Raw genomic sequence first — 14,089 nt, 5'->3', positions numbered from 1 at the left:
ATTCCTTCAAAGGTATGACCTATTGTATTGTTTCTTATTTCCTTACTATTTTATGTTCATTGTAGCTGGTACTTTGAGAGACCAGTTCAAATGCATGAGTTTTTGTTAGTGTTCTCAAATTTTCATTTTACTTCTGTGCTATAAAATCAAAAATTCTCAACAGATTACAAATAGGGGTAGATTGTTAGAATATGTTAGTGCTTCGATTTTCTTTCTGCTTTTTCTTTTTCACTTACATGTTTCCTATATATTGAAAAGGAATGGCCATTTTGGGTAAGTTGGGCTTCTAGGGTTTATTTACCAAATCGGTACAACTTTAATGTTTTCTTTTTAAACTATTGTGAGGGCGTCCCGGTGGTTGAGTGTTAGCAGTAAAGGACAGAGTTAGTATCCGGATCTTTGCCCTATATACTTTTGAACATATTAATACATGTTTGTCTTACTATTACAGCTGAGTTAATTGGGATTGTGTTTGAATGATAAAGAAATCTTCCCTCCATTATACGTGTTAGTTGTATAATTTCCAACACATACTTACAGCAAAATATAGAGACAAAAAAAACGATTCGACAACCACTCTATTTCGTCCAAGAAACTTTAGGTATATCGAAGTGCTCTGTCAGACTGTCCAGATGCATGTTAAACAGTTCCACCCGTTGTTTATGAGTCATCTGTGCCTTCTCCACGATGCGCTTGTTTTGCTAAAATGTAGAAAGAAAGAAACAGAACAAATGTTACTTTTTGTTACCATAGCGACTCTTGCCTCCCGGAAAGGATTACACCAAGACAGATAACTTTGTTAGTTGTTGTTTGATTAGTTTTTGATTGGACACCATCTGTCCTTCGTGAAGACATTATGGGTTAATATTTTTCTCTATCAACTCAAACAAAAGTTTGATGAGGGCCTTTAGGAATGGTTATTTCTTTTAAGCTCGTAGCTCGCAGCTAAGGAATGGTGACAAAGAAGTAATGCACTTACCATCTTTTCCTGCATCTTTTTAAACGATTCTTCCGCCTTCGTCAATGTGCGTCCTTCAGAAGTGCTTGTCTGCGCTGGTTGCTTGCGTTCCTCGCTTTTACCAGGATCTTCAAGCACGGCACGTATTACTTTGTCCTTTTCCTTTTTCTTATCCTTTTTCTTGTGCTTTTTCTTTGTATCAGAATCATTCTTGAGCTTCAGTTTGCTTTTGCTTACATGCTGGTACTCATCCGACATCGCTAATTGAAAGGTGAAGGGACCACCGCTAAAACAAAGAAAACCATACAATCTTAATGAAAAATGCTTAATGGATCATCATTACTACTACGTCACTATTCAAAAACAGGGGAAATTGTTATAATTTGTTGGAATTTTTACCTTTTTAGCTAACTTCTGCCCGCGTCTGAATGGCTTGACTACAACCACAAACAATATTTTGTTTTGATTTCTGTTTTGGATCTGTCAATTGAACTGAACAAGATGTATACAAACCCATCTCGCGGAAGGGGCTGGTAGAAAGTACAGAAAACAATGAAATTATTGTTTTTAATATGGTATAGAAATATGTTTGTCTCAATTTAGCCTTCTGTATCATTTCTATGTAGTGAATTTAATAATCTCTTTATGTTAGGAATATGAATTACGCCTGGAAAAACAACTTTGCTTTATGTTACACCCATCACCCTGTGGTTCAAACCAAGGTCTGTTAAGATTGTTTTGACAGTTTCGGCAAAACCTAAATATATACACACACACACATAATAACATTTACCCGTGTTCGAACCGAATTACCTGATTGTTACCGGATTTTTATGCGTTGTGTTTTCCCAATTCGTTAAAAACAGTGAATATTTCTGAATACCTTTGTGGAAAGCCTTCCGATTCGTGTAAGTAAATAAATCTCTGCGAACAAATGAATAAACCTGTAGGAAACATTGCTAATCTACTGAAATGTTTTGTTGCAGTTGCACGACCCAAACTTTAGAAACCACTTTTGTTACAAACAAAGTAGCAGCAAGATCCTTTCTTACAAACAATACACGTTGTAACGTTTTGTAATGATGTTCTTTGTATTTTGATTGATGGCTTTGATCGATGCTAGTTTATGATTTGCTTCGCTAATTTATTGTAGAGGACCTCTATGCTGGCCAATCCGCATACAATTTCGTTGATGCTCGATGTCCTTTTACTTATTGAATCAGCCCAGTCATAATTCGTTTTTCACTATAATGAACCGTAATGATGTAAAGTTTACTGTTTCAGCATTGCTCTGGAAAGAACGAAGAGATTGTTCTCTATGGCAAATAAAAGAAAAAATAACTATAGTAATTTTTTAACTAAATTGTTGCAGTATTATTTGAAAAATCTGCAAGATTATATTCTTACAAAACCATACACCGATTGTTATTGTGCTTTGTACGACTGTTAATACAACAATGCATCTTATTTTAACTTTGCATCATCGGTAACTTCTTCGATTGTTGCTGTAGATGTTTTCGGTGTGTTCAGCTTGTAAATGCTATAGTTGAGGACGCTAGCAAATGCGGACCAAGCGAAGTATGGAATGAAGAGGTAACCCGCGAGCTTATTAATGTTGTAGAAAGCAATACCGGTCGCTCCAACCGACGCAGTTAGGGCCAGAATTTCAACAACGCTCTAGAATGGAAATAGAGGAAACACAGTTAGCGCTGTAAAGTGAAACGATGCTGATGCAAAGTATGTTTACCCATTTCAGTTGATGCATCCGGAAAAAGATTGGAGTCCAGGCCCAGTTCAGTGCTAGCTGGGTACCGTAGAGTATCAGCGGAATTTGTGCTGGTCCACTAAAGCCACCGCCCGTCTTCCAAACTAAGTAAGATGCGTATCCCATGCCAGTGTAAAGTGTTGTCCATACCGGAGCGAACACCCAGTTCGGTGGTCGGAATGATGGAAAATTGAGTTGATTGTACCAGCCGGTAATCTCCATACGGGTAAGTTTGCCATTTACGAATCCTCCCAACTGGGGCAGAATAACAGCACCAGCGATCTTTACAATTTCACCTTTGTTTTGCATGATTCTGACGGTGTTTCCGATCAAGCGAAACTAACTAAAATTTGTGTTTCTTATAACTGAAAACGTCCGGTTCACACACTGACTGCACGTAACTTCCGAGTGAATTTAGTTGAAAGATAACGCAAGATAAAACGACGTTACAGTGAAGTAAATAAGGAATGCACTCTCCAAGAAATGTACGCTAAACCATTATCATGTACGCTTTTACGATTATGACTTGACGATTTCACAACTTTGCACACTCATGACAAGATTTTAGACGGTCTGCTATGATGACGATGTTTGTTTGCATTGCACTTGGATTGCGTGAGTACATGTATCGTAGTGTGGGTAAGGGCGTACGCACGCCAGATGTTAAAATTTTTGGGATGGGAAACGAAAAGCGCGTAGAAAAAGAACTGATGGCCCATATGATCGAGAAGGTTCGAGCATCACCCTGTGTCTAACTTGATTGCATGCGATTTATGTTGGGAGAAATTAAACAAAGAAATACATAATTTTATAAATGAGATTATTGTTCAAAAAGTTATGAAAATTATGTTATTAAAAACATCTAACACAGTTCGTTAGAAAGCCAAATATACAATATACAGTATGCGTATAGAATATTCATTCTTTTTTTATTATGTTTCAACGTAAGCCTTCATAAAGTTACGAATTAATACTTCTGTAATTGCGTAAAGGTTTAACCAGTTTCGGAATGTATATTAAATGCGAAATCTACGATTCCACATAATCGAGAAATATATTTCACGAGTGACGGCAATCAACATGAAATGGTAAGTCCGTACAATAATATGAGCAGTATATACACAAAATGTAGCAATTCCAATGTTATCTGTTCAAGCACCTAATATAATGCGGCATTAATTCCTCCCACCTGTTCTATGTATGTGTGTGTGTGTGTGTGTGTTATACTGAGGCCATGCAATGCAAACTGGCCGCTTACTCCGCTCGATCCGGTGATGAAGAAGTTCATTTAATTCTGTGCGTCCAGCGATAGGAATGGATTCTTTTCCTCGACAAAGTGAAACGCTTCCCGTATGCGGGGTGTAAGCAGCAGCTGTAGAAACTCTGACTGCTCGTTCGGCAAAAGCTTAATCAACTCAATAGAAGCAACGATAAGCTGTCTTAAGGCAGATGTTTTATGCGATACGTCTTTTTGGATGCTAAGTGCACGCTGTTGTTCAATTTCCGGCGGTATTGATTGTTTCTGCCGCTCACTGTCCGAGGTGGTCGTCAGTGGTTGGCTTTCGCATTTGGTTGCATTTTTCAATACCTGTGGCTGTTCGGTGAGCTCCGGTTGCTGTTGATTTGGTGGCTCGAACTCTTTCGCCGGTTCTTGCGTTGATTGCCCATTAGTGTTAGGCAAGTAGCAAGGATGGTGCGGATGTGATAAATTTCTCGGATCTCTTCTTACCGGAATGCCTACAATTTCTCCCTCTCCATTAGCCGTCTTTCTGAGAGCTTCGTTACTCGGCTTCAATCCCGATGCCTGCTGTCCACAATCTTCACTTGATTGGTCCGCATAGTAAACGATGCCTGGCTCGGCGCATTCGCGATTCTCCCCGAATTGGTTATCCAACTCTTCACAAACTTCCGAATATTTGTGTGGCTTGCGGGTAAAGTTGCATTCCCGATCACTCTCAAGGTGCTGTATGAAGTGATCGGCGATCATCTCCCAGAGATCCCGCAATGCAAACAGATAATGGATACATTTTTCGTCACCCTTTGATGGATGCAATCCGGACGAGTACTGGTCGCAACACGAACTGAGCAGATATCGCACGTCCTCCGCTGTGAGGTTATGTATGCGCACGTTGTTCAGATACATGTCCACCAGTGCCATATAGTGAATGATCCAGGACGAATTCATCTGTTTGTACAGATTGGCGGCATAGTCAATGCCGGACACTTTTTGTATCAGGAATTTCAATCCGGGACGTGTATCAAACTCGACTGCAGCTATCAGAAACTGTCGTAAAGCACGCAGCAGTATCTCTTTGCTGTTCTGCCCGAGATAGAACAACGTTTTTGACCCAACGGACGTGTTGGGTGGAGTCGCAGCTGAACCACCTGTAGCAGTATCTGCGCCGCTAGTGTAGAAACAGGTGTTGAGCTCGCTCGGTACATTGGAGAGACCGCTCAGTAGGATGTTTGCGATTAACTGTAGCAACATCTGGCTGGCAAGCATCCCTACAATCAAGTTGCGATATGGAATGCGAATGATGTAGCAATCTACTGCTAACCCGTACGACGAAGATATCCCGGTCGCGTGAGTTGATCCGGCAGTAGCGGTAGTTACTGACGGTGTCATTCCACCATTGCACTGCAGTGGGTACAGCAAAAACGAGTAAGATCTGTCTTCCTGCGGTACTGCAAGGTTGCGTCCACCAAGCGCATCTCGTTGAGTGTCCATGAGGAATACCTGCTGCGCTAAGGAATGAATCCGCTGCAATTCTTCCGGCGTACTGTCCCGTCGAGCGGCCACCTTCACATTCGCACAATCTCCATAGAAACTATTCGAGTTGCGATTGAACGCAAATATTAACTGCTTCAGGGGTGCCATCGAAACCGTACTTGCACGATGGATGGCGGATGCGATAATTACCCACTGATCTTCATCAAACATATAGCCTGCGGAGAAGATGATGTGTTTCATGCAGGAGACACCGACCCTTGCGATTGTTTCCTGCGACTGAGCAGAACATTCGATCAGCACCAGTAGCAGCTGTTTGAGTGCTAATATGGCTGAGCTAGGAAGACGGGTCGAAGCGAACGCCTTGCCCGCTGATTGATCATCATCGCGGGATTTGCTTTGCCGCTGGTACTTTCCGTCTGTCGAGCCGCGCATGTTAGACCTAGCGGTAGATGGGGGCGTTGTGTTCAACGTGCTGTGGCCGAGCAACGACTCGCTACCGATCACCACACGATCACCCAACGTTTCGAGCGATTGTGATTTTGCCAGAAAGTCTACGACCAGATCGGTAGTCATGCAACAGCAATGCTTAAAGTTTTTCTCAATCAGTACCCAATTTTTCTGGGCCTTGTTTACGTATCGTAACCAATCCTGTATCATCGGTATCAGCAGGTGATTGATGCAGTAGAAACCAAACTCCACCCCCGGGCTGATCATGAGTGCCTTGAAGAGTTTAAATATGGACTGCAGTATTGGCGACTGGTGTGCTATTGGGCACACGATCAGTGAGTTTGTGAGACCATCCAGCAGAAGAAACCACACCTTCAGCACACCGCTCGGTCGGTCAAGCTCGTCGATTTTTCGAATGGATTCCTTGTCGATGTGCAGGGACCGATAACTGATCATACACTGCTCGTTCGTGTTCTGCAGATAGTCCTGCCCGAAGAACGTAAAGTTTTCCATCGAGTTTGGTATATTCGCGTCTATTATGTGCGTATAGGTAATGCCCTTGATTTTGTACGTCGAGTGCAAATTTGGACACTGCGGCATGTTGTACATAAAGTCTAGTATGGAGGCACATCGCTCAAGGAATTTGAGTGCATCGTACAGAAAGTCGCCTGAGCGCATGGTTAGCGATATGTCTTCCGAACCTGCCGCCGGATATTGGCCGTGGTCGGTTGCCGATGGGCCACTGCCAGAAATCTCAAGGTACGATAAAAGACAGAGTATGCAATCGAGTCCCGCATTAGCGAATACCAGCATGTTGTCCGTTTCGAGAAATACGCGAAAGATGTCGATGATGTTGGACAGATGTACCGGCCGGTTACGGGCAGTACGTAACGTACCGAAGAGTGGCCTCCACCCGGACCGTATCTCCGTACGGTGTGCTTCAACAATCTCGTACAGACACGCCACGATTTGATCCTGCACGTCAATGTCACACGTGTCCATGCTAAGCAAATTTTCGAACGGTTTAAGCAACGCCTCATTAAAGTGAAAATGCGGTAACTCAGTCTGCTCTACCAACAGCGCTGTTATGATATCGTGGATGTACTCAATCGCACGCTTCGAGATACTGCGATCCTTGTGACAAGCGGCCTATAGGAAAAATACAATCAGTACATAAGACACCACAACCATACCACTTCGGAGGACACTTACATCCATCAGGTGTGGCCCAGTAATTGCCCACACTTTGAGCACATGCAACAGTGGGCGAGGACCTCGGAATACCTTCAACGTTACATCTCCAACTCGGTGCAACAGTAACGAGAGTGGCAAGGAATCATTCTTTACCTTCCATGGTCGACCTAGCCACCAGGACTTCTTGCCCTTCTTGAGCGACGTGCTGCGATAAAGCTGTTCCCTTGAAGCCCGACATAAACTCCTCAGGAACTGCTGCAGCGCAGGCAAGCTGAGTCGCTCGGCAGCCTCCGAAAACAGTACGTCGGCTTGATGCGACAGTGCACACAGCATTTTGGCGGTATCCGTTTGCGTTAGATTTACCGCATCATTACCCGAGTACGCTTTCAGTATGGTAATAACGTTAATATTGGCATTTGTGTTCGGTGCTTGCAGAAAGCTATATACGTCGACACTGTGAAGAAAATTACCCAAGAAAAAATAGTGTAAGCTTTGTTTGTTTTAAGCAAACAATTACCTACCATGTTTCATCCTCATCAACGGAGTAGAGTGAAAGATGCTGCCTGTCTGACTGTGAATCATTCTTGCCGAACTGTTGATCCGAAGCGTCTTTGCATTGTCCAACGCCCGAGGCATTGCCTACGTTGGTGGTATTGTTTTGCGAGCTGAATAGATCATGCTCCAGCTGGGTTACGTGGCGACAGACGGAAAATACTGGCAACCAGCAGTCGGCACTGTGGGAGCCCAACTCAAGCCCTCCCGACAATACAACGTCCATGGAGAGTGCGTGGCTAGCCGGGATTTTAGGACCTGCGTTCTGGCACACGTTCGATGCAATAAGGTTGATGATTTTCCCGGCCAAGTGTTGCAGACTGAGCGCATTGCTAAGTGTCGCTGCTGCATGGAGCCCATCCAGGCTCAGCGCATACAATGTTTCTCCCGAGCCGCGAGTTTCTTTTCGTACGCGGAGCGTCTTTTTCGATAGCTTTACAAGACGTGCCGTCGGTGAACCGTCTACCTCGCCTAATCCAGCTGTCAATACCGCTACCATCGAGTCCCAGCAACAGGTTAGCAGACGACGAGCGATTTTACGTGCTGCCCGTTGTTTCGCTGTCTGCTCACTGTGTATCCGTACGACCGACTGCAACCGTTGCCAGTCGGAAAGCATCTGTGTTGGGCCGGTACCACCTGCATCGTGCAGCATGTCGAGCAAAGCGCAATGTCCACCCGTCTGTTCACCGACCCGCAGCGTGATGCTTAACGCTTGCAACGGATTTGCCGCCAGAATGCATTGGTACAGCTCACGAAGCCAAGCAGCCGACAAGTACACCAGTATGCCAGAATTCTGCACCGACGTTACAAACTGCTGTTCGGTGAGTGGAATCGTGGCCGGTTTCTGACCGTCACTGCATCCACCACCACCACCGTCATCGTTATAGTGACCACCGCTGACAAGTTGCAACGCCAGCAGTAGTGCGGAATACGTAGCTAGATAGATTCCATCCGCATTCAGTGCTGTGAGGGCACTGTAATCGGCGTCACCGCGCGTTGCACTGTTGCGCTGGCAGACACGCGATGCAAACTCCTGCACCGCTTCATCAATCTCGATCGATGTCTTGAGCCGTAACAGCGATGGTACAAGCTCACCTGCTAGTACGGCAGCAAAATCACGTGCGTGTTGCCTATCACAATCACCATCCGAACGTCCGCTCGAACCAGAATCGTCGATATGCGCCCACAGCCAATTGCCTTGGCTCGTTTTCGACGACACATCATCACCGGACGAATGTGTTTCGTCCTCCGGACCTTCGGTATCACCCGAACCGACCGAACCGAGCTCCGGATCGATTGTCCCTTGCTCCAGTGGACCGTCCGCATCCGATTCGGATGATGATTCAAACCCGCTCTGACGCAGTTCGGCTACAGCGTCCCGATATGGAGGTGGTAATCGAGTCATCGACTGATACGTGAGTGGACCGGTGTAGTCAGCATCGGACAGTATCGCATAGCGTTCGTTCACCGCTTCTGCAATCCGGTCGCCGATGAGTGTTTCATCGAAATTACCAGACGATAGTACTTGGAGACTTTCCAGCAGTGCTACCACACACTCCACGCTTGAGCTTAGTGCACCGTACACTGAGGCACTTCCATGATGCCAAGCAGCTGCACACTCCTCCATTGCATCAATTAACCTATTTGCCGTACGAAAAAAAAGAATAAGAGTCCAACACAAAACCCAACAAATGAAAGGTTGCTAAAGGTGTCACTTACAGCCGAAACAGAGCCATATCATCGCTACTACTCTGGGTTTTGTCCGGATAGAGAATGATGGCGAGATCAATAAGTCGCTCCGGTGACTTGAAGATTTCACGCGCATAGCGCAGTGGTTCCGCTCTATTACTTGGAACTGGTAGCAATAGCATCCGGTGGAACAATGCCTCTAGCATTGGTCGTAAGCTACCTTGCGCACCTGCTATTCGCAGTAGCTGAATGCTTGTCAGGTAGATGCAGCGAGCCTGCGGACCATCCAAACCTGGCCGTGTAAAGAATCCTCGATTTTCGCTTTCGATCAGATGTATTGCATCGCTGCAATTTGGAAAGATAAAGAGCACAATTTATCGACTGCTTATACACACAGACAGGAGCAGGTCCCTACCGATAAGTGAATTTCTTGTCCTTGTTGACGCGCCCCGGCGAACCCATCGTTGCGGCTAAGGTGGGGCAGAATTTTTGCCACAGAAATGCGGTAAAGTGTGGATTAGCGTGGACATCCGACGGTAGTGACACTACCAGCGTCAGTATGCATTCCATAAGGTACAGTGAACTATTCGTCGCACTATCACTTGCCTTGGTGTTACCGCTGGCAGGTTCGACGAGTCTGCTGCAGAGCCATTGCATTACCGGTATTACCTCGTTATAGACAGCCGCCGCCATACCGAGGCTGATGATACCGGTCGGATCGAGGCGTACGATCTCCTCTGCCTCATCCTTCAGGAAGGCGCAGAATGTACGCAAACATTGGCTGCCGGCGGCTAGCGAGGCTGCCTTAACGGCGCGTGAACCATTTTCCCAACATTCGCCACACTTGGACAGCATCTCGATCAGTAAGCGACCGTTCAGTGTGCACGTCTGCGAGCAGGCCATCGCCAGGATCAGGCGCAACACATTCACCACCGTGTCCTCGTTCGCGATGGTGGAGAGACTGGATGTAGCGCGGAGCAGCTGTGCCGGCAGCCAGAGGGAGTCATCTTCCGGTTCCAGCCCAATAAAAAACCGCTCGTCACGGATGATTCGCTACAATATGGTAGAACAATTACAGGACACTGCAGCTGGTATCTAATAGTGCGGGGCGGCACTTACATGCAAACCGTTCAGTCCATAGGTAATAAACTTGGGTCGTTTCGTCTCCAGCGCCATTTGCAGGGCAGTGAAACAAACGGAGCGCAACTCATAGGATGGGTCCCGGTGCATACCATGCTGGCGGGATAGCTTCTCTGCAAATGCAACGTAGTACGGTGAGGCATGTCAGTGTTTGTGCGTATACCGACCGAAATATCGATTGTATCGTGCTGCAGTGCAGCGCGTGACGCCATACGGAAATGTGCTCTAGCGCATTATACCTACCGTGTGCGATTTGTGCGGCCTGTTTCAGATTTTGCAGCTTACTCCCGATCGCTTCCTTCACTATCGACATTAGCAGTTCTTCCATCGTTTGTATTATTAAATTTTCACCACAAGACAATGTAACATACGTTACACGCGCAAATTAGGCTTTCTAGCTAGCAACTCCAGATGGAGTTCATTTACACATTGAAACAGGCTGTGAGATATTGCACTAGGTACGATGATGCCTGTCTAATAATGAAGATATGATGGAATAGTGAATTGAAGAAATCTTTAAAAGGAAAAATCTTTCACCTTTTTTAAAGCCTTTTTTTACCTCAAGTTGATGTAGAAATAGTGCAGCTTGCACTATATAACAATGTTGAATGATGTATATTTGATTTTGAATTGCAGAGCGTTTGTCAATTCCTGCTTTGATATATGAATATGTTAACACAGACACTTAGTAATTTTACCATACTTTTAACCACACTCGAATGTTCACAAGCACCACCGTATGCGATGCCCAGACCCTCAATGTATCATCATCTGGACAAAGGTTGCACTAGATGAAGCAGCTGTGAGACTCCTCAACATATTTTTGCCTTAGATGCAGACGGTTTCCTTTCAGAACTTCCTACTTCCTATGCCTCCAGTACGTTACAAACGAACGCGGAAAAAACTTTAACTTCCTTTTCGGGATTACGCGCACATAAACTAAAAGATGTAAACTGTCTCTGTTTCGATTTTTTGTTGCTTTCGTCCGAAAAGCAATGGTAATGTGCAAGGGCGCATGCCTGGGATGCAATGTAAAATCGATTAATTTTCTGACAAGGAACGTATTGCTACCGGTGTAGGGTTTGTTGGATGTTAAGGTAGCAGGATAGTAACAATGTTTTGCAAATTGTATAAAACTTTATATTTACGGTAGCATTTTGCTTTATGTGGTTTCTGTCCGTGTGCTGAATGGTTTTAGATGCATTTTAAGTTCATTATTTTTACTGGCAAGCCCATTGCAATATAAATTTCATAGGTTACTATTATACCACCTATAAGAAAGTTATAGTTTCGAAATTTTTCAAACTATAACTGTTCATATGTAATTAGTATCTAATGGGCCTTGTTGGTACTAACAAGTACATAACAATTTTTGTTCAATTTGAAGATTATTTTTCTATTGATTAATATATTCACCCCTAATATCACAAGGGTGTGGTTTAAGGGTCATGGTTCAATCGAGATTTGAATCCGGACAGGGCACGTTGTTGAGTCACCTCAACAAGAGTGGTTGTTGGAGTCCACCAACCAGGAAACCGGAAAGATCGTAGTATTGTCCAACACAAAGCGCTCAAGACTTGTATGAAACTTCTACAATTCTTTACAAATTTTGCAATTCTTTCTGTTGCTGTTCACGAATAATTCTCTTTGTGTGATATTATTCTTACATGGTGAAAATCATATTTCTTCGTCATTTCCCAAATGAGAAGAAGATTTCGAAATAAAAGTTACATGAATAAACGTCCCGATACCTTTGGTTATTTACGAGTTTGACACCTCTGCCGTATAATCACCTTGACCAGCTGTCATTGTATTGTTTGGCATCGAGCAATCTATGCTAATGTTTATGCTGTCTATGTTTATGAAAAACAGTTCATTGCAATCGGTTGTTTGTGAAAAGTTTAAGCACTAAATTATTAGAATCTTCGCATATCCTTGCTATGTACCAGAATAGTAAACCAAGTGTAAAGTTTGAAGAACATTAAATACCATTTTTGGATGGAAGTAATTATGCGACAATTGTTGTGGTTTCATCTACGAACGCTTTAACAATTTCTCTATGTTATTTAATACTAATTTTAATCTTTTCATTCTGTTTTTTTTTTAGCAAGAACAACTGTACACGGATATGTACTTGAATCCAAAACCTCAACGAAAGTGTTTCACCCGTAAGAAACGACAAACGACCGACGAGCAACGGCCAACAGTGAATTCCTACTCAAACGGAACAACACAAACTACCGCAGCCAAACGTGAACGACTATCCTGATCGTTTGAACCAATATTCTTCGACCACAGCAATCAATCGGCTCCATAATGGCCAATTCAACGGACATGAAAAACACACAAATTGCATTGGAAAATGTCGAATCGTTTCTGTTACAATTTGCGTCTCATTCGCCAAAGCTATTAGACGAAATGCGTTCGGCTGGCACAATCTTGAAGCAGACGAATATACGTAGCTTTAATTCACTAAGGTGAGATAGCAGCAGGCTAATGCCATAGTGGTCCGTACTAAAACTCTTTCCCTTTTCTTTGCCTCTAGCTCGGATACATGTGACCTTCCGTCCACTATTGCTATTGAGCTTCGACAAGCAGCCGAAGCAGCAGATAGTAAGCAATTTTTCATCTGCTCGCAGAAAATGTAAGTTTGCATTGTTGCTGGTTTCAATGGAATGGAATAATTGATTGGATATTTATATCTCTTTTAGTAAAAACTCGTCGCGTATTCTGCAAATGCTAATGGAGGAAGCGAAACGTACACGTCGAAAAATCGATTCGCTATCGGCACTCAATATAACAACGCTGGAACGCCAATCGTTGCAGCGGCATTGTATACATCTGGAGCAAGCACTTAGCGTATTGTATGCCTTAAATCTGGACTTGCACGAAGTGCAGCTGACTGCCAACGCACTCTACATCCACGGACTAAAGGAAGAAACGCTACAGCTGCAGGAAATGAATGGATTGAAGGACGCAATTGCACGGTTGGTATCAATCGTTTCAACGAAGCATTTTAAGTCAACCTTCAACCCAATAGTACAGCAATGAGTCGAATGTTTTGAGTCGGTTAACATTACAAAAGGTATGTTGAATTTTATAACAAAAATTAACGCGTTTTGAAGGAAGAAAAAATGAATGCAGTGAAGATTAATTTGTAATAAGCACAGGCAGAAGAGCTTCAAAATTGTAAATTAAATATAATTGTACTACATTGCTTCTCAGCTTAAAGGCTAAGATGAAAGTGTAATGATTCTTTAACTACATTAATACATTTCAAAAAGTACATTTAAATGTAGAATGATTTGTAGCTTGGTTTCTTACGCTTTTATCGTCAGTAATTGAGAAATTAATGTTTTTAGTTGATAAACGTTATTCCTCGTTTTACGTTTTTAGCTTAATACGTAACATATGCCGTGCGACTTAACAATCTAGCCAACTCCATCAGAACGTTAAAGAAAAGTATTACTCTCCATCTCTTGTACAACGTTATCCTAGGTCGATTCTTTGCAGTTCAAGATCAGCTTTTGGTTTCCTCAGCTCCTAACCTCCAAACTGTACAGTTAAGTTAAAAATACTCCAATTTACGTATCAAACAACTAACTCTCCAGTA

General features: G+C 43.5%; 4 protein-coding genes across 10 annotated transcripts; 1 reads left to right on the top strand and 3 right to left on the bottom strand.

The window, feature by feature from the left end:
- Positions 1–267: 267 nt before the first annotated feature.
- Positions 268–1,492, bottom strand: LOC125774486 (protein FAM32A). Of its 2 annotated transcripts, none has more exons than XM_049444665.1 (3): positions 1,358–1,492; positions 980–1,244; positions 268–701 (listed from the first exon to the last, which is right to left on the bottom strand). In XM_049444665.1, exons 2-3 carry the CDS (start codon positions 1,214–1,216, stop codon positions 579–581), a joined length of 360 nt encoding a protein of 119 aa, XP_049300622.1. In that variant the 5' UTR covers positions 1,217–1,244; positions 1,358–1,492; the 3' UTR covers positions 268–578. The 2 variants fall into 2 exon arrangements, with proteins under 2 accessions (XP_049300622.1, XP_049300626.1); XM_049444669.1 differs by having other exon boundaries at positions 980–1,268; positions 1,358–1,485.
- An 840-nt stretch (positions 1,493–2,332) lies between these two features.
- LOC125774465 (translocator protein) lies at positions 2,333–3,528 on the bottom strand. The gene is made up of 2 exons (XM_049444662.1): positions 2,706–3,528; positions 2,333–2,635 (listed from the first exon to the last, which is right to left on the bottom strand). Exons 1-2 carry the CDS (start codon positions 3,030–3,032, stop codon positions 2,423–2,425), a joined length of 540 nt encoding a protein of 179 aa, XP_049300619.1. The 5' UTR covers positions 3,033–3,528; the 3' UTR covers positions 2,333–2,422.
- Positions 2,828–13,762, top strand: LOC125774442 (uncharacterized). 3 transcript variants are annotated; one of them, XM_049444659.1, is made up of 4 exons: positions 2,828–2,949; positions 12,584–12,953; positions 13,022–13,120; positions 13,188–13,762. In XM_049444659.1, exons 2-4 carry the CDS (start codon positions 12,793–12,795, stop codon positions 13,525–13,527), a joined length of 600 nt encoding a protein of 199 aa, XP_049300616.1. In that variant the 5' UTR covers positions 2,828–2,949; positions 12,584–12,792; the 3' UTR covers positions 13,528–13,762. The 3 variants fall into 3 exon arrangements, with proteins under 3 accessions (XP_049300616.1, XP_049300618.1, XP_049300615.1); XM_049444661.1 differs by lacking the exon at positions 2,828–2,949 and adding an exon at positions 12,316–12,440; XM_049444658.1 differs by lacking the exon at positions 2,828–2,949 and adding an exon at positions 12,323–12,480.
- Positions 3,759–12,108, bottom strand: LOC125773840 (brefeldin A-inhibited guanine nucleotide-exchange protein 3). 4 transcript variants are annotated; one of them, XM_049444451.1, is made up of 8 exons: positions 11,014–12,108; positions 10,720–10,950; positions 10,456–10,589; positions 9,752–10,389; positions 9,367–9,681; positions 7,617–9,287; positions 7,114–7,549; positions 3,759–7,050 (listed from the first exon to the last, which is right to left on the bottom strand). In XM_049444451.1, the coding sequence occupies exons 2-8, from the start codon at positions 10,802–10,804 to the stop codon at positions 4,012–4,014; spliced, it is 6,318 nt and encodes a 2,105-aa protein (XP_049300408.1). In that variant the 5' UTR covers positions 10,805–10,950; positions 11,014–12,108; the 3' UTR covers positions 3,759–4,011. The 4 variants fall into 4 exon arrangements, with proteins under 4 accessions (XP_049300408.1, XP_049300409.1, XP_049300407.1 ...); XM_049444452.1 differs by having other exon boundaries at positions 10,720–10,946; XM_049444450.1 differs by having other exon boundaries at positions 11,036–12,108.
- Positions 13,763–14,089: the final 327 nt, after the last annotated feature.

This window comes from Anopheles funestus, chromosome X (genome assembly GCF_943734845.2).
Source record: "Anopheles funestus chromosome X, idAnoFuneDA-416_04, whole genome shotgun sequence".
NCBI lineage: Eukaryota > Metazoa > Arthropoda > Insecta > Diptera > Culicidae > Anopheles > Anopheles funestus.
The sequence above is the reverse complement of the archived record's forward strand: the minus strand, read 5'-3'. Positions and strand labels throughout refer to the sequence as shown.